The sequence below is a fragment of the Chaetodon auriga genome, chromosome 23, assembly GCF_051107435.1.
Source record: "Chaetodon auriga isolate fChaAug3 chromosome 23, fChaAug3.hap1, whole genome shotgun sequence".
In the NCBI taxonomy this organism is placed as follows: domain Eukaryota; kingdom Metazoa; phylum Chordata; class Actinopteri; order Chaetodontiformes; family Chaetodontidae; genus Chaetodon; species Chaetodon auriga.
This window is the reverse complement of record NC_135096.1, coordinates 16,577,090-16,597,710: the sequence shown is the minus strand read 5'-3', so window position 1 is coordinate 16,597,710 and position 20,621 is coordinate 16,577,090. Positions and strand designations below refer to the sequence as shown.

General features: G+C 43.3%; 1 protein-coding gene across 2 annotated transcripts in view; it reads right to left on the bottom strand.

Moving 5' to 3' along the window:
• The window catches only part of runx1 (RUNX family transcription factor 1), a 40,873-nt gene that overhangs the window by 6,494 nt on the left and 13,758 nt on the right, over positions 1-20,621 (bottom strand). The window contains exons 1-5 of one of the 2 annotated variants that reach the window (XM_076723961.1): positions 11,077-11,639; positions 8,969-9,120; positions 8,728-8,838; positions 6,098-6,254; positions 617-721 (exon numbers count right to left, since the gene is read on the bottom strand). In XM_076723961.1, coding sequence (XP_076580076.1) covers positions 617-721; positions 6,098-6,254; positions 8,728-8,838; positions 8,969-9,120; positions 11,077-11,104 — 553 coding nt within the window. In that variant the 5' untranslated portion in view covers positions 11,105-11,639. Of the gene's footprint in view, positions 1-616; positions 722-6,097; positions 6,255-8,727; positions 8,839-8,968; positions 9,121-11,076; positions 11,640-20,621 lie in introns of those variants that run through there. The other variant, XM_076723960.1, reaches the window with a different exon arrangement.

Below are 20,621 nucleotides of genomic sequence, written 5' to 3'. Positions count from 1 at the left end.
GTGTGCATGTGTGTGTATTTATACTGTGTGTGTGTGCGCGCCTGTGTGTGTGTGGGCGAGTTAGAGACGAGTGATGGTTATTCACAGCTGAGTGGAGCTGGCAGGAGTCTTCCTCTCTTTCTGTCACCTCGCTGACTCCTCTGACCAGTGTCGCTCAGTTCACTCCCATTTGACATGAATGGGAATTATTCATGTGACATGTATCAGAGATTAGCAAAACAAAATCGCTCTTTCTCTTCTCCGCTCTTCCATCCGCCATTAGAAATCCCCATATTTCATCATACTGAGTGGGAGAGGAACTCAGTGTTGCATCAGGTTCCTTATTGACTCACTCATCTGAGAGTTTGTCAGTCGGGATTAAAGGCATGTCTTCACTGGGTATGTCGTTGGTTTATTGATTTCAGCTCAGCACTATGACAAATATTATACATAACATTCAGTGGTAAAATAAAAGCATTAGAATCAAAGAGTACAGAGGCAAGAATGCAACATAAGAAGGGGCTCATAAAATGTGAATTAACATCAAATGTCAGATGTTAGATTCAACATCTGCACGTGGTAACTATGGTGTGCTGAGGAGGAAAAATGTCAACAGTTGGGTGCCAGTGTCACTCACGTCGTGGCTCTCTGGGACCGTCCACTGTAATTTTAATGGCTCGCTGGTACGTGGCCACCTGAGGAGGGTTGGTGAACACTGTGATGGTCAGGGTGAAACTCTTCCCTGGGAGAGGAGAAGAAAATGGGAGAAGGAATGAACGTTCATTAGTATTAGAACCTTTTTCAAGTGTTACTCTCCTCTATCCCTTTCATCTCTCCTCGACTTCTCTCCTCCCTCCCTCACGTACTCCCCAAATATCCTCTTGGTCTGCTTAATGCATTAAGTCATGTAAGTCATGGACCCCCAGACAGGAATAAACCAGATGCCACACACACCCACACACACACACACACACACACACACACACACAGAAAAAAATGACAACATGAAGAAAAAACCATGGCAGACGGATCCATTCAGTAGTCTCGCAATGGTAGCTGAGGGCCGGCCATCAGCGTATGTGTGTGTTATTCTGTGCATGATGGCGTCGGGTCTACTCGCGTGGCTAGTGGCTAACACGATATCTGTCTGTCATATCTGAGAACAAATGTATGTTCACGGTGTTTATACTACGCGTTTATAAGACTGTTTGTGCATGTGTGCCTGTCGGGGGGGGGGTTGCTGCCAGCCTCAGCTTTGGAGGCAGCAATCACTCAACAGCATGCTTGCTGCAAACACACACACGCACACACACGCTCACACACGTGCAGACCACCGCTGTTGTTGTGTGCCAGGGCTGGAGTAAAGTTACCACATGCAGACAGTCTGATGCCACACAAACAGCAGACACATGTGGCCGATGCCAGGTGTTGCTCTCACTTCTCTCTCTGCTGTGTGTCTCCGTCTCTCTCTCTCTCCCTCTTTGAACGTTTCCCTTTCACATTATTGCCGAGAACACTGGTGACATGAAATTAACTGCATACAAATTTCAGTGAATTATGTCGTTTTTACGCTGTCGCCGTTGAACTGGCTGGAAAAACCTGGAAGACTGGAATTGGAAACCTTAAGGCTGGAACAAAATTAGATTGTTGCTGCAGTCGCCTGACTGAAGCCTCGACAGGTGATCAGTATACAACTCTGTCTCCACACAAACACCAGACTCCACATGATTTGCATTCAAATGCAGACAGTGCACACACACTACTGCAGGGACATCAAACAGAATTCAGCCACAAACTGTGGAAGGTCACGCTGTATTACCATCTGAGCTCCATGTGAGTGTACCATTGTTTCCCTTGTTTACTAATACCACCTTAAATAGCATACAGGCAGCATATCAAGACAGCAGGTTGGAGTCAGCTGACAGTCAAATAGCTGCAGGTAGTGGACATACAATCCTTATGTCAGACTGAATATTGATATCGGACATCCCACAAAACCCTGGATTATGCTAAATGACAAATTTTTAGCTAGCAAGCACTGTATGGTTAAAGTTTAGTTATGCCAAATGAATTATGGGTAAGGTATGATCAGGGTTAGGCCTCTAACTCCTCCACTCTGGAGGTTAGAGTTCATAAAGAAGCTAACATGTACATCACTCCTGAGGAATCTGCAGCTAAATGCATATGGCGGCTACGTGCCTGGCTGCGGGTCGCACCGTAGCTGATGCTGCTCATGTTTTTTCCTGCGTGTTTCTGATGCTGGTGGAGATTGTTGTGAGTGAAGACAACAGCGAGGAAGTTGAAAGAGAACGTTTTCTTCTCCTTTTCACCTTCAGCTCACCGCGACCTTCGCTCTCTACGAAGGAATGAACGTAAACACGGCGATTACACCTCATTAGGCTGCATTCAGACCGACTTTAGCCCTGCATGAAAAAAGGAGGCCTTTCATTTTTTTTAAATGGAGCCAGACAGGGTGTTAGCCAATCAAAGACTGTTCTATTGTTTACCTCACGATCGTAGCAATGGAAAATGGAAAAATGCTGCTGTGACAACCTTCCAGTTTCTGATCGAATAATATGGTGCACCACTGTGCAGTGTTTTACCATCTGACAGACCGTTTGACCAGTTGAAGCATCCTCGCTTTATACCACATAGAAGTAAAGAATGTGGGAGTATGGAGTATAATCAAAGTAAGATCAATGGCTCAAATCAAAATCTACAGTGCAGGTATCGAGTCCAGTCAACCCCTGACGTCAAGCATGAATCCGGCTTTGCATGAAGGACACACTTCTTCCTGCACTGAATGTTCATTGTGAGGCGTGGACTCGACCATGTGAGAACTAATCCACGGTGCTGGACTGGTGGATGCTGCGGTAACGCTTCTTCTTAAAGATGAGTCATACAACTGTTCAGCCAAAGAAACAGGTAAAGATGATGAGCCATGTTAAAGTCTACTGTTCGAATGGGCATTTGGGGCACATGCAGTTCTTTGTACTTCATTGAAATTAAGCATAAACCACACATCACTGACACAAATTGGCACTGTTCCATACTGATGGCCACTAGAGGGGGTGTTATCACTAAAACCTGCCCCTGTCTGTCCTTCTCTGAGCAGTCCACACATACGCAGCGTACCTATTGTGTACTGTATATGCTGCTCTATACATAGGGTATTCTGTGTAAACATGACTGGATACACACAAATTAATTGTGCTGTATAAATTGTTTACAACACGGAGAAACGTGGAGTGTTTTTGTGCAGGTTGTTTACAGAGAGAGAGTTTACAGTAAGAGATTTTGTCTGATAGAGACAGACAGGAGGAGGGAGAGAACAGCTGAGGTCTTTGTGTCTGTTGTGTCTATCAGCCAGCTGGTGGCATCACACACACACACACACACACACACACACACACACACACACACACACACACACACACGCACACAAGATTACTAAATCACAAAGGCGAGAGTGTGTGTGAGTGTGTCTTGATGGAGTGTTTTCCGGGACTTTCTCTCTAATCACCCTTATGTCTCTCTCACTCTCTGTAGATAAGAGCGGATTTCACACATGAGGTGCACTCTGTGTGTGTGTGTGTGTGTGTGTGTGTGTGTGTGTGTGTGTGTGTGTGTGTGTGTGTGTGCGCACGCATCATGTCAGGGCTTGCTGATTTGGGATCATCCGGTTTGTCTCACAAGAAGCCGATCAGACGGCATCTCTTATTTACACCATTTTCCACAAAGAAATGTGTGTGTGCTCTAAAAAAACAAGGTAGTTGTACGTGTGTGTGTGTGTGTGTGTGTGTCTGTTCACACAGAGTCAGATATTGTGAAAGAGAAAAATGAGGGTCCTGTTTAAAAGAGGAACTAAGAGACTGGCTGCACATGTGCATACACACACACACACACACACACACACACACACACACACACACACACACACCAGCACAGACGTACACAGTGGTACAACACATGATTGATTCTGCATCATCTGTTGCAGAGTTTTCTTTAATTTGCATCCACACTGCCGTTGTGTTTCATTACCAAACTCACGATCAGGAGCAGCTTCTGTAGCTTGTTTGTCGCTGACAGACGCTGCACGCGTCAACCACGAAGCTGTTTCACCAAGTTCACATCTCACACTCTCATAAAACACAGGTTCATTTCCCTAATGCTCATTTTGGCATTCACTCGCCACGTTGCTCCAGGTGAACGAAAACAACGTATGAGCTCGGGTCTGTGATAATTGCTGTGTTGTGCAGCCTCGGTGGTGACAGACTTCACACTGAAAGCAGCGCTGCATTAAAAAAAACCCACAAAGACTGCAGCGGTGGAGGCGTGTTGCTTCAGGTGCCAACGAGATGATGAAATGGTTTTGTTTTATCGTCACTAAATTATCAACTTCAAAGTGAAACAGATGAATCCACTCAGACTTCTTGCGATGAGGGAAACCGCTGCACAAATCATGCGCGTATCAGTGTCTCTGCGCGCTGTAACCAAGTGTTTCTGCAAAACAGGGAGCACTGACTAATGATGACTAAGTTTGAGAACTTTGACACCCACTTCCACCCACACATGCACACGCAGACGGACACTCAGAGAAACCACTAGTCAAACCACTAGACCGCTCATTGCTGTTGGCGGCTAAACTAACAACTTCCCACACAGACAGTTAATGACATTTTCGAGGTTTTAGGTGAAGAAAGTCGACTCGACGTGTGGGTTGATGTGGCTTGTTATCACACAATACATTAAACCCTCAAAGTATTGACGTTTTCGTCCAGAAATCATGGTCCTGAAACAACGACTGGACCCTCTGCCAAAGATGATTTCATCCATTCCATCATATCAGAGTCAGACACTGTCAATAAGCCAAAAGTTAAAGGATAAATGTGGTCATATTCTATATTTTTCTCCTTGTTAACAAATCCCATGTGCAGAGACAAACTAACCATGAACAAGTATTGTGTTTGTTTAAAGGCCTGATGTATTTTATCCCTCTGTGCCACAGAGGAAGCAGAATCAGAATCACCACTGGTCTGTCAAATCCACACTGGTCAAAGCCTCAAAGTCATTTCTGCGTTTCCGATCTATTTTAGGCACGTGAGTGGTCAGACTCAGAGGACTGAAACACCTCGACCACGACAGGACGGATTCTGACTCTTCTCCTCGCGCCACCATCAGGTCAATTTTAATTTGCCCAATGCCAAAATAATGGCATTCCCGCTGCCTCAGCTGTGTTATGCTAGCATGCTAACATGCTAAAATAAGACAGTGTGCCTGTTAAACATCAGCATGTTAGCATATCGAGGTTAGCATGTTAGCCTCGCAGAGCCTCTAGCCTGGCTGTAGACTCTTAGTCTTGCCGCAATATATTATATATATGATATAACAAAGGCATACAGTTAATAATTCCAGAGGCCTGAATGTCAAAGCAGAAGAAGCGGGTATCCTGTCTTCACCACACAGTTCCAGCTATAAAAAACCCACCGTGTTTTGTCATTTAAAGTCCTCTTCAGATGGAGTGATGCTCGCAAAACGAACCTCATTGTACTCTGCGCAGTTCAATTTGCATAAAAACAAATTTCTGCTCCTCAGCTTTCTTCAGTTGAAGGGCATAAATTATTAAAACGCTCATTTTTCAACAGCAGGACGGTGGAATCTATCAAACATTGACTGTTATTCCCATATTTCCATTCAGCTGGGGAGAGCTCGTCATTTTTATGTGTGTGTGTGAGTGAATGTGTGAGTGTTAGCATAGCTTGTGTACACAGGTCTGGTGTTTTAAATAGATAAGTTGGGACATTTGCCTGTGACTGATTTAGAGTAACTGTGGTCTAGTGTGTCCGTTAAAGATACACGGGGGTGAGAGAGGGGGGAGGCAGTGCAAGGTCGACGCTGAATGGGGTGTAACGAGGAAGTTGAGCGAATACTGTTTTTATTCATATGTACTTCCCCTAATTTATCCACGCTGCGTTGTGTGCTTGTGGCTATTTACACCTATTAAATTACAGCCAGCGTGAAGCTTGATGCTGGTCTCACTGTAGCTCATATTGATGCCATTTTTTAAAAACTACACCACATGCATTCATGTTTTCACTGTTGTCGTGTTCGGGTGTACCTCTTCCACTGCGGCCCACAAAGCGCAGGTCGTTGAATCTGGCCACTTGGTTCTTGATGGCGGCCGTGGCGTTGCGCAGCTCGGCTGAGTAGTTCTCGTCATTTCCCGCCATCACCGTTACCAGAGTGCCATCAGGGATGTCGCCCAGCGCGACCACCTGGTGACACGGTGGAAGAAAGGAGGAGCAGAGATTGGTGAGCCCACAAGGCGATCAGCCTCAGATGTTGCTTAACTTATTGTCTCGTTATCTATTATCTTACTTCTGTTTGGGATAACCATGTTCTGGATTCTTGAACTACAGTTCCCATCATGCTCTGAGGGACACAAGCAAGCAAGGAAGTATTGAACTTGTCTTTTATCTTGGCCTAAAAGAGGCATTTACAGCTAACTTGTAACTAGCTTGTAACAAATGTACAGCTTGCTTCTTACTAGCTTACAGTGTGTTACAACCAGAGATGCACCTGTCCAGGTAAAGATCACACACACATTCACACAACATGTTTGGCTCATGCTTTTATATCCCGCTTGATCCAGAATAAATGAAGCTGGACGTTGAATACTTATCAGCGAGTGAACTTTCTATCTGATCATGGGATCCATTTTATTGGCTTCAAAATGTCACCGAGAGAAACAAACAGCTTTGGGCTTTTTGAGCTCTCGAATGTCATGTAAGAGATGCAAAACAATGAAATAAAAGGTCAAAAAAATGTTCCCTGAAAGATGAAACTCTGCCGAAACGCACACATAAAATGGAAACGTGTGACACTCGGTGCACTAGAGAGCACATTCGCCTCCTCTACGCCTACGCAGAAATAGAGCCAGGGAAGGCGATTTCCATATTAACGCTAATCACACCAAAACATCAATGTGCAAATGACCACAGCAGATAGTGTACTACGGACAGTTTCTCTTTTAACCCTGAGCTTTCCAAGTGAGTAACCAAAGCCTGCGATAACGGGGACTCTAAACCTTGTCTTCCCCCTTAAAATGTCCTCACGCGTCCCCTTCACTGTCAAACAGCAGCATTGTTTTCCAGGGAATAACATCAGTCTCAAATATTTGTCTAACTCTGTCGTTTACCATCAAAGAGGCCTTGAGTACGACGTGAATTTTCAATACGCTGATGTCCCAATAATCCACCGATGACAGTATTGATGAGCCTGTGGTGGAATGTGATTGGATAACATTCTTCTACAAACTCGCTGAGTTTGAAAATGCAGGTCCTGGCCTGCAAATAGTTTACACTCGAGAGCGGGGGGGAGAGAAGGACACACACACACACACACACACACACACACACACACACACACACACACACACACACACGCTGGCCTGAGAGCTTCATAATTGTTTCCTTTGTCTTGTTTATTCTGCCGGGCTGGTTTCATGCTCTACTGCTGCCAGTCTCTTTCTTGTCTGCCTGTGTGTGTGTGTGTGTGTGTGTGTGTGCGTGTCTGTGTGTGTATATTCTTAAACAGTTGAGTATGTGTCCTGTTTATGCACACTGTACCTGTGCGTCCACCTGCAGCACAGTGTGTATGTTGTCATGTATCCAACCACATTTGCACCTGTGCATATAAAAATGTGTCCTGAAATGTGTATTTTTGCGTGTGTGTGTGTGTGTGTGCATCATAACAGTCATCCATTACCAGTAAAAGGCAGTGACATCCGCTCATGACACTCCATAATGATGCATAATGCACCAAACTCACACTCACACTCACACACACACACACACAAAGGCATGTGCGAACGCTAATGCATAAAACTCAATAAATCAATCAGTTGTGTGTTCTGCGGCTAAAAGCTGCTTTTCCATAAATGCATTTTGTCTCAAAGTGCAGGAAAGCCGTCCACATCCACACACATCAGTGCATGAGGGAATACACAAGAAGATGAGCCCTCCGTGTGGAAATATAGTACAAAAGACTCAAAATCAACAAACTAATTTACATAAAAGGAAATCAAAAGAAAAATAAATCACGTTCTGATGCAACAGAAATCAGACGCTCCGATGTCTGATCAGACTTGTCGCGCTGTCCGGTGAAAATCTCCGAATATGAGCTGTGATTTTGTTTTTAAGATATATTGGATGAAGAGAAAATTGGCCAACTTGTTAAGCAAATTAAACCATTTAAAATCCCAGAGAAATATCTGAGTGATTCCTCGACACAGAGCTTTCCAGAGACACATGTTTTCACGACACAGCTGTGTTTGGTTATTTAAGGCCGAATATTAAGGCCAGTATTTTTAATCAAAATAATTAAAGCTTTAATGTTTGCTCTCTCACTCTGTTAAGTGGAAAAGACTTTCATTTAACTGTGATTTGACTGGCCAGTGAATTATTTTTAGAATCAATGAATTCCTGGAGTCATTTCTAAAGCAAAAATGAACAAGATTCAATGATTCCAGCTTCAGAAATACGAGGATTTTCTGCTTTTCTTTAATGTAAATGTGAGATAATTTCATTAAAGTCTAAAATGTACAAGAGAATGAATGAACTCTGGTACGTTTTTGCAGTGGTGTATCAAAAGTAAAAATACTAATTTCCTGAGTGTCTCCTTTTATATTATTGTATAATTATGTTTCTCTTAGGTGATTACTGATACAACATAAAGTAACATACACACCTTAAAAGCAATGGGCAGAGTCTTGTTGCACCTCCAGTGTGTGGGCAGCACAGAGCACAGGAAGTTGGGACTGTCGGTCTTCACCAGCTCACCTGGATGATCTGAGATCACCTGAAAGAAAAGCAAAACATCACAGTTACCTTGACGACTCAAATGTGAGCAGTTTTCAATGTGGTGGCGTCCATGTTGGATGTTATGACAAATTCAATCAGCGTGTATATTTAGCCCCATGTCACCGTACCTCCACCATGCCGCGGTCGGCCATGCGCAGTTTGCCCACCAGAGCGGCCCCACCTCCGGCCTCCTGGGCGCCCAGGGGCAGGGCCTCGGCCATCTTCCCCCCCGAGGCGAGAGTGGTGGAGGGGGGGGTGTAACGCCGGCCAGGGGCTGGGTCTGGGAGAGGACAGATGAGGTCAGCTGAGCTCATTTTCCTTTCATGCTCCTCTAAATATCTCCAGATTTATTATGTTTGATGGAGATGCAGACAGATATCAGAGTCAGTTACAATTTTGATAATCAACTAAGCTTTAAAGTCAAAAATTCATTGGTTGCAGCTTCAATTCTGGTCCCAAATGTGACTCTGTTCTGGTTCTCTTAGTCTTCTGTACTGATAAATGAAATATCTTTTGGCCTTGGAGTGTTGATTGGACAAAACCACACACACAGGCAACTTTGATTGCTAAAGAAATGAACGAACTATGGTTGATCTGATCTGCGACAGATGAGCTCGAGTTCGTTTTACTTTCATTCTTTCACCAAGAAGGAAGACTTAAACTCTGAAAGTCACTGGAGCAGAAATAAAAAGGATGTATGAAATCAGACATGAACGCAATCGCACAGATGAAACTCAAAGACACTCTGTAACACACACACACACACACACACACACACGCAGTGCATGATGACACACACTGTGGTCACACTGACTCGAATACCAGAGTGTGTAGTCATGAAACTAAAGGCAGCAGCAACACTCCTGCACTCATCCCCCATTTTGCCCCAAGTCTTCCTTAAACGAACACATGAAAGCGAGGATGACTACTTCCATGAAGAGAACTGCATCTGGTGAGAAAAGTGAATGAAACAGAGGGAATCTGATAAATGAGCAGCTGCCTGTCTGTCTGTCTGTCTGTCTGTCTGTCTGTCTGTCTGTCTGTCTGTCTGCAGCATCAGTGGCTCCTTTTGGTTTGTCAGTCAGCCAACCCACAATTGAAGCCACATGCTGGCGGTTTGGAGTTTAGTTTACAGTTTGAAACCCTCCCACCGCTACTATAATGTACGACTGCCTGACCAACGGCCAGCGGTTTTAACACATGAGGCCACAGACACACTCAACCACGTCAAATCTTGTATTTGGGGTCTGACACACTGAAGATATTTGAATAATCAGAGACTTGACCCAGGCATCATGTCTGGAAAGTTACAGATTTATGACGCAATGCCCTTATTTGTTCCCTTGATTTTAGGAGCTGTGATGCAGTCGGTAATAAAGCTTGAATGTCTTATCTTTTAGTTATAGAGGCGTTATCCAGGTAGCAGTTTTTAAAGCGAGGCTTTGCTGAGGGAGCGGCGGGGTTGTGCTTTCAGGACGGCCCAGGTCGGCTCTGCACCAAAAGGCCGGGCCACAGCAGCGGCTTTATCAGGTGAGGCGAAGCGGCCTTTTCAGGCAACACTGGTAAGTAATGTTAGATCATAAGTTTGTGTTTGACACGAAGTGGCACTGACTTGATGAGTCATTTCCTTCTCAACTTTGTCTGTTCCCTCTTTTACTTCAACTGTTTCTATGCTGAATTCATGTGGATGATGGAGACACAGCCAGAGAAAATCACACAGAAATCTGGAGTCTAACATCTGTCCTAGAAATGACAGGTGAGCCCACACCTCGCATACATTAAGGCAGAATCACACCAGAGTACAGTCACTATATAAGTAATTATTAAGCATCATCACAATGTGTGTGTATAATGAAAGTCACATCATAACTGTCAATGTTTGTGTCTTTGGTTGATGTACACTAAGACTGAAAACGCCTGCAGTATCACCTCCAAACATCACCACAGCAGCTATTTGGGTCAAATCTATGGGAAAACAGCGGAAGAGTTTCCCAAACACAACACCATCATGAGCACACGCAGGCACGGAAAGGCACATTTTCAGCCAGTGAGTGGTTCTGCTCTGTCTTTTCGCTCGCGTGTGTTGAAATAAGCAGCTCTGCAGAGACACGGACACGGACAGGAGGGAATTCATGAAGGACTTTCTATTATTTTTCCTGACGTTGCTGCATGTGAAACTCTTGTAAAGCAACAGAGAAATATCGTAAAGGTGAATTCAGACAGAAAAGACTTTTACCGTATTTTGCGTCCCACAGAAATACCATTTGTGCGCCACAGTGCGCCCACAGGTACTCAACTGCTCCGATCTTCACTATAAACCTCCCGATTTCGTCTTGAAATAAAAAAAAAAAAACAGATGGTTTTCTGTAAATTTGTCACGCTGTCGGGTTTTTCTTGTCTGTCCGTAATGATCGGCCAAGTTCCGCTGCTTTATCCCCTCCAGAGGCGTCAGATTGCAGCCTCAGTGCGCACGAGCCCGCCGCAAAGCGATGTCCGAAGCAGCTTCCCGACACTTGGAATAAAAACACTGGCGTGCTTTTCTGGAGTTGTCCACGCGGAATAAAAGTCACTCTGAGCCCTGTGATGGATTTTGGAAGGTCTTCAATGCTCCGTCTGACTCCTCGCAGCTGAAATTAAACTTCCACACGCTTTTGGCATCAGAAGTGAAGTGAAATGAAGTAAAGTATGAAGTATTTCTACTTAAAATCACGCTTCATTCTGGTTTTAACAGCCTGCACCGAGCACGCCGCGCTCTCTCTGTTCCCCAGCTATGACTCTCTCTCTTCCCCTCGAGATGAATGGACATCCCCGCTGACAGCGCCAGGATTTTACCGGCAGTCTCTGAATTTGCATCTCATCTTTGCACGGAGCAGCTCTCAGCCAATGGAGAGGCTCGCCGCTGGCTTTCGCTAGTAGGGGATTGACCAATCGGCGTTATGTCCGTCCGGGAGGAGGCGGGGTTTAGGGGAGATCGAGAGGGGGAGAAAGCACAGCCGCACTTCCTCTTGCGCTGATGAAGCGGCAGAAACTGGCTGCACCTCTTGAAATACATACAACACTGTGTTATAATGCATGTGTTTAATCTGTGGGACAGACTAATGTATGAATTAAAACTGAACAAGGAAATGAAAGATGGAGATAAATTTGAATTAAATTAGTAAAAGACAAGATAAAATTTAATAAATGCCACTACTTCTGTGAAGAAAAAAAAAAAAAAACACCGCCACATCTCCCAAACTGCTTGATTTCCTCTCAGAAATAAGAAATGCAGTCAGTCTGCTCGTTTCAGATGACAATAAAGACAGCGCATCCAAACCTGCCTGTCAGTACCAGATACAGACAATAGGGGGCAGTATGTGATCTAAGTCAGGACACAAGCCTGATGTGTTTCCAGAGCCGTCTGAATGAACTGCAGCCACATAAAAAACACACCACCGAAGCTCTCAAGCCAGACTCCATTTAAATAAATAGGACTTTTGTATTGTGCTGTCTATGAAAACATTAACAGTATGACTTCAAAATGTCCTGAATTACACGGAGCCACCGATTTAAATGTCACCCACCAACTGCAGTTCGTTGAGTAAAATCAAGTGTTCGTTCCCCCAGTGCCTCCCCAGTTTGATCAAAAAAAAAAAAAAAAAAATGCTCTCTTTGGTGATTCACAAAATTTTATCCTGTTAATTTTAAATGATAATATTGAATCACTGACGAGCTGGAGACCATCTTACCAAATACTGAAAGTACATGGCAGAAGAAACTTTATACCACATATAAAAACATATATAAAATGTCTGAAGACACGTTTTAATATTTGAGCAACTTTGCTGAAATCTAAGATGAATTAAAGTTGTCACTATGTGAGTTAGGAATTATTTTATCTTACGGCAAACAGCCCTGTGCTGCACAAACAGCTGGGGGATGGTGGGGTGAGGTGGACCGGCTGTGCAGCATCTCAGCATCCCAGAATGCATCCTGGTACAATTCATCTTCAACTTGCATTTAATCCAGTGTTGTTAGAATAATTCCTACATGTAAATATACAATTTAAACCAGTTTTTACCAGGTGGTATTTATATAAAGTACACGCTAATCACACTGTAAAAATGATGGGTAAGAAAACATTTCCACTGATAAAAAAAAAATACAGCATCTGTGTGGCTGCTTACTTGAATTTTGGTGGCTGAATTTCACCAAATTTAAGCAGTTTTTACGTCTCAAATTGAACTGAACTGAATTTGAGAAACTTGTTTGATGATTTTTGAAATCCTTCTTAAATTTGGCAGCTGCAAAATTAAAAAACTGGAAGTCAGTAAACACAAATTCAGACTGATGGAGGAAGAAATCTTTAGTGCTTTGAATTCAGAAGTATTTCAACATCAAGTATTCAGTGTCTGAGGTGCAGTGAATTATATCAAATAAGAAAAGTAATCCTGCTTTTTAATTTAATTTAGAGAGGCCATTTTTTTTTTTTTTTGCACAATAGCTCTTAAATAAGAAGATAAGTGACCAACTGGCTCAACATTAAAGGCAGTTTCTGTTTTGAGGGTCACGTACTCGTCGTCGTGTGCACCTGCCTGTTTCAGTGAGGCCTTTTTGGGAGTCAGTCGATTTGATTTGAGTTAAATCAACACGCTGTCGGATGTGTTTTAGTGAAACGCCAGTCTGCCTCTCCATCCGTCCCTCTGTAGCCAAAGGGGAGATGATGAAAAATGTAAATGCCTCCACTCTCGTCTCGGCCTGAGATGGACGTGACGTGGTTTGCCCTTGGAAATATCTATTTTTCACTTCCTCATCCAGGGCCTATTTGTCCTTCTTTACTTGTTATCTGAAGATCACCTTGTGGAAGAATTGAGACACCTCAAAATGGCCAATCAAAGATTCACCGATGCACAAAAAGCTGGGTACAAGACGAACAATGAAACCTGCTTGTATTAAGCACAGTTCTGCTAAAAGCACGACATGCTAAATCTGCACCCAAAGCACTTCTGTCAACCTGCAACTTCATCAAAGTTAGTGTCATTAAATTTGACACTGGACATTTATTCCTCATAGAACCACACTTATAAATAATTCATACACCGAAGGATGCTTTGAAACTATATATCTGTGAAAATTTCAGGCCTTATGCCAAGTGTACAGACAGATTCTGTAGAAACAAAGCGGGTTTAGACGCTCATAGCAGTTCATATGGTCACATATCATCACGGAGGTATATCTTGATGGTTATTTATGTTCACAAAACGAGGCTTTAAGACGACTTGTGCTGCCACAAAATGTCAAAAATGTAATATTTAGTTGAAAATGATTGATTTTAGAAATGCCTGCGTTGATCTCTCCCCCATAATAAAAAGCTCTGGGTCCTGTCTGATTTGACCAAAACAGCCCCGTTTGGCAGTCCCGTTAAGTCCTTTAAGACTTGAAGACTGATGTTAAAATATTTGTGCAAGAGGGAAGAAATTAGATTAAGACGCTGTGCGAACACATGAAGACACAAATAACACAGAGGAGGCAGAGAGAAGAATCACGGCAGAGGGAGAGGAGTTGGATTACGCTCTGCCAGCGTTTCTCACTGACTGGCTCGCAATGTGAGCCGCTCAGTGTCCTCTGATCCATAATCAATGCCCAGGCACAATCGCCTATCAAAGTTATTGATAACAGCATTGCTTTGCATTATCTGCAGCAGTCGAAATAATAGCCACATGCAAATCAAATGGATAAAAACACAAAGATCCCTTAAATTGACGATAAATTCAAGACACGGAATAAAAGTGACAAGATGAAGATTATATTAGTATTTGGAGTTTTAGGTCCATCAAGGCCTCGATGCTTTGAAAAAGGATTTCCCACCATAATGGGAACAAACTCCTGAGTGCACATGCAGTCACTATAAAGACAAATTTACCAAAGGACACTGTACTTGTAAACAACCAGCTTCATGGCAAGAAATAGATATAGAATAAGTATATTTTTATTTCAATGTCTGAGTCTGGAAATCAGACCAGCTCACAGAAAACCCTTTATGGACACTGGAACTGATGCCCTAATACCCTGAAAAGACATTTCAAACACTATTATATATCAATGCAGGTAACTGAACCATCCAACCTTTTATCAGACGAGAGCTTCAATATTAGACGATTCTCAAAAATCCTGGATTTCCTTCTTATCTGATTCTCATTTTCTGCAATTTCTGCACGGCAGTTATGATATGGTTTATGGAACTAAAACACCTCGTTAAGGTTCGGGTTAGGCAACAAAAGAAAGTTAACTGCATGCCTGGTGGCCTGCATGAAAGCCCAACCTTTAAATCCTGAGTTTCCACCTGGTGCATGGAGTATTAAAATAAACTGAGCATGGATTATCAGACAAACATGGAAAAAAATGACAAAAACACTGATTAACAGCAACAGACAAGTGGCATGACAAGACCAGGTGATGGTGACTATGAGGTGTCAAGAAGAATAAGCTTTACCAAAGAGTCCGCTGCCTGTTCGGCCTTTCCTCATCAGGTACATGGCCCAGGACAGAGGGCCAGAGCTGGAGAATGCCCCAGGGTTCATGCTTCAGTCCTGGGTGTGGAAGCAGCAACAGCTGGGGCCAAATATCCGGCACCCAGAAGGAAGAGAAAAAAAGGCTATCAAGGCACACAATAATAAGGAGAAGAGGGAAAACACCAGGAGGTAAACGGGAGGGAGTGGGAAGAAAAAGAAAAGGTAAACAAGAAAGAGAAGGAAAAAGAGCAAAGAAAGTTTTTTTTGTTTTTTCTTTTTTCACTTTTTCTTAGTCCAAAATTTTAAGTCAACAAGAACAAGTCAGAAACTCGTTCAGCGAAGAAGAGCTCCAGCCCGTCCTCACCTTCGCCATCGGCTTTTATACCCCTCATTCATCCCCTCGCCCCCCTTCCCCCTCCCTCCATCTCACCCTTCATATTAGTAAAAACAAAAAAGAAGCGAGGGAGTAAAGAGGAGGAGGAGGAGGAGGAGGAGGAGGAGGTGGTGGAGAAGGAGGAGAGGAGCCAGTCAAGCTTAATTCATTCCCTCCTTCTCTAAAGCGTAGCCACGGGGGACACGACTCCACTTTGCCCTCAGGCTCTTTAAAGCTGCTAATTTCATTTAGCTACTCAAATGATTTTCTCCATTTTTTTCTCCCTGTCCTCCTCCTCGCCCTCCCTCTTCCTCGCTATTTCAAAGTTCTGGTAGGAAATTGAGGTCATTCGCTTGAGTGATATGAGTTTGTTTCACTCACTCAGCTGATTTGCTAAATTTCTTATTTTTGCAACCACACATTCATAGAATTTGGTTGTTCTAGATGGACTTTAGCTCGTACAAGCTAACACCTCTGTTGCCAAGCTAATCAGGCTAATGGACACTATTTGCTTTGTTGCTAAGTGGTTGCAATCAGGTGAGCTCGGCTACCTGTCCTGACCTGTCTGAAAGAAAGAAAGGAACGAAGGAAGTGACTCACAATGTAGTAGAAGTGTAAAGTGACAGGACGAGAAAGTTCAATTCATGGACACTACTCGAGTAAAAGCACTTAGTTACATTCATCTCTGTTGGTTAAAGTTAAATACAGATGCTCAACCAAACCTCAAGGTGACCACTATGACACACAGACACACACACGCAGTGGTGGACAGTGAGCTTCCCACCTCTCCCAGAGGCCCTTTGGCTGGTGACATCACCACAAAACTCCCCGTGTGTGTGTGCGTGTGTGCGTGTGTGTGTCACTGGGTTATGGTGAGCCACAGTGGTCGTCTGAGGTGTGTGTGTTGTTCACAGTGGGCCAAACCAGCTCCTCCTGTGTGTGGACTGATGGTAAACCATGGAAACATAACGGCGTCTGTAGGCCGACACACGGTTTGGTACAGCAGAAACAAAGCTGTCTTCACATGCTTTCCCCTTTTTCTTTTATATTATGGGTTTTTTGAAAACACCACCTTCGATTTTAATTATAGTGCAAAAGGCACTGACATAAATAAAATAAAAGCTTAATTTCCGACACAAAAAACACTTGTTTATGCTTACTTTGAGGTTAACTTAACAAGTCTAGTTTACAGCTGTGTCGCTGTTCTATTCAGTTTGCCTCTTTTCGGATCCATTTAGGTGAAATAAATTTTCAGATTTTTGTCGGGTAAATAAAAACTCACCTTTCTGAGGCCTGCCTGCTGCTGTCTACCTGCCCGGTCACTGAACAAAATAAGAAACGGTGCTTGAATGACGTTGAGAAAAGTTTAAAAATGCTCAGACCTTTTCTAAAATCATTCATGTGCTGCTGTGATCGAACGCTCTGTTAGATGCATCTTGGGCTAAACAGCTTATGTATGCATGTAGGAGGAGTGCAGCCTTTCATTATATCCATGTCAGACACATTTTCTGTGCAGACATCCACAGTTTACACCATTTCAACACGGAAAAATCCTTTTTTTAGAGCCTGTAACTGGATGCAGGTTCAGGCGTAAAAGGCCAGTCACATCACTACATGTTATATTTCATGTCCCGAGTATTCAGTATATGAAGTTCACAAACGGGAATCACACTTACACACACTGTAATCACAGTGGAAAAGGAAAAAAAAAACTCTGTGTGTGTGTGTGTGTGTGTGTGTGTGTGTGTGTGCCAGCGGCTGTCTGTCCCTGTCGTCCCCTGAGCTGAGGCCACCCTGAGGCCAATGACAGTGGCATGGCGAGGATCAATACCACACACACACACACACACACACACACACACACACACACACACGCTGCCACCCTGAGCGAGGGATCGATGGAGGGATAGAGGGAGTCTGGGGAAAAGGAGGCGTCCTCTGGTTTTTACCTCCCATCAGCCCCTTTAACACCTCCTCTCATTCTATTCATAAAAGCGTTCAGTCATCAAATCAGATCTTTATATTCCTCAAACTCTTCGGTTTCAGGCCTCGTTCAGACACTTCGGGAGTCAATTCTAAATTAATGTTAAACAGCATAAATTTAGGAGTCTAATGTTAACTACGAGGAGCAGTTAGAGAACTTGTGTCCTCTAAAATACTCTGAATATTCATCGGCAAAACCAGTGTTAACAAGTTCCAAATATCAGTGTAAAAAGGTCAGATTTTAATATTAAATTCCTAAAGTATCAATTCCTTCAAAAGCTCCATCAATCACATGGAAACACGTCTAAAAATACTGTGTTTTTACTGTCACAGTGTCAGTGTTATCACTGCTTCTACATTTAGACGTCTGTGTATTTTTATTGATAAGTGTAAAAATCAAATGAGGCAAATTTGGACGAAAGATTCTACATTTTGTCTCATTTATTGTGTGATTATGTTAATTAAGTTCTTCTGTTTGTTCATTGCCTTTTAAACATTCAATAAACCAGCAAAAATAGTGAAATCAAAACCGAAAACGAACATTTTATGCGGTAATTTCAGGAAAAAGATTTCGGAAATCCGCTCTTGTCAGTTGCAGCTGTTTTAATCAGAAGCAGATGTTTAAGCGACACAGAAATGACAACACACACACTCACACACGCGCACACACACAGTGAAAACGATAGAAAGTCGACATGGAGGAGTCAAGTCAGACACTTCAGTGGCTCAGTAGATTTGTATTGAGGCACTCTCATCAATTGATCAGTGACGGAGGAGTTAGCAATTGTCTCTAGTTAACAGAGCAGTCAATTCTATTTCTGTCTCTCTCTCTCTCTCACACACACACACACACACACACACACACACACACACACACACACACACACACACCTCCTCTATAATTCATGGGGTGTATTGTGCGGATGCAGTTAACTGCCGCTTAAAAGTAATTAATTGATTTTCTGACATATCAGTTAGCAGCAGCACCGAATGACACACACACACACACACACACACACACACACACACACACACACACAAGATAAAAAAACAGATAAGGACAGACACTCACACACATAGGCAACACACTGATATTCATGCATAGCCACATTACACAAAGTTGTGTGGTGACACACACACGCACACACTAAAATAAAGTACATGCCAGTACTGTGAGGACTGTGTGTAAAATACATCAATTACAGAGAAATTTTAGCAAAAAGAGTCATAAATGTCTTTAATTCTACCATTAAAACGCCATTGATCCGTCTTTTCCATCAGACAACGACTTAGCTTCCTGTTATTTCTTATGGTTTTGTGGTATTTTATCCACGCTGACTCTTTGCCTCGTTAGCTCTGAGGTGAAGAAAAGCACAGTTAGCGTCGTGCTGCTCGCTCACAGCCTGCTGGAGCACTTTATGGCTCAAAAGGGACCTTTGCTTTATGGCATTAACCGTGAAGGGCTGCTGCTGGAAAGCTTTCAGGCTCTCTGCCACCAGCAGATGGAGGAAGAAGTGAAAGGCCCACAGTCGCCAAAGGTCAGCAGAGGTCACCGGGGATGACCCCTGGCCTCTTTACACTACAACATACACGACGATTCTCTGCACACAATCTGCAAGAAGTGTTCTAAAAAGACAACGTAATGGCGTCTTCAAAGCCCCTGTGGACTGAGTTCAGCGTCGCTGGACTGCAGCGTTGCTGTGGCTGAACCACAGTCATCTGTTAGCTGGCCTCTGACCCATCAACATATTACCTCATCAGCTTCACTTTCTAACTGTTTGTGAGTCACAGTAATCCGTGTTAAGATTTCCTACTTTGTTATTTGTACTAGTTCGTCATGCAGCTTTTCCCGAAGTGCAGGAGATGAGCAAACTGTCGCCAAGCTTTGGGCTTTGTCTGCAGACCACTGCGGGCTCTTTTCAGACAATGTCTCACTTCTCCATTGTTACCTTCTTCTTCTTCTCTTTCTAAGCTGTAGAGGATGAAACACCCACTAATGCCATCACCGTTCACGAGTTATTTTTGGTCGAAATGCTTCAAAATCAGGTGTGTGAACCATAATGGAACCCGGCTCCATGTTGATGGAAAAGGGGGAAAAGATTCTTTGTCCACTGGAAAGGAAAAAGCCCTATTTTAACCTTTTTTTTATTTATGGGATTTGTTAACACATAATCAGCCTGAATATCTCTGTTTATCCTTACTGGAAAGAGGCAACGGGGACAAGAAGCAATTAATGTTAACTTGGTGTTGAGAACGACTGTGACGAATAACACACACACCCACACACCCACCCACACACACACACACACACACACCCACCCACACGCACACACACACACACACTCACACACACACTGGCCTGAGAGCTTCATAATTGTTTCCATTCCTTGTTTATTCTCACTTTCTTCACAATATGTTGATCAGAAAAATATAATATTGGAAAACAGTTTGACGTCTGGGAAAAAAGTTGTGGAAACCTACTTTTAATGTGGAAAAAAAAAAAACCGGGATGTGTGTATTTGTCCTTTGTGTGTGTGTGTGCGTTGAATTATTCAGCCGGCCTCTGTGATGAGAGAAGATGGGTTGTATTCTTGCTAAACTAAAAATTGATTTTCTGACACAAGACATGAAGGACAGAGAGAGCAAGGGAGAGAGCAAGAAAGTCAAAGTTAGTTAAATGTTCATACTTTCCGCGTAGAAATGGAAATAAAATGGAGGAGGACAGAGAGAAGGGAGACAGCGTCTCTGATGGAGAGAGACAGATGAGACAGAGAGACAGCACGATAGAGAGATAGATGGAGGAAGATAGAAGTGCCCCGGGCTGTGTTTAGTGCAGTTTGAATGGCTGAGCAGGTGCATCAGAGCAGAAACGTCTAACTCACACACACCGAAAAAGGAGAAACACGCGTCCACACTGCAGGCTGGACAGTGAAC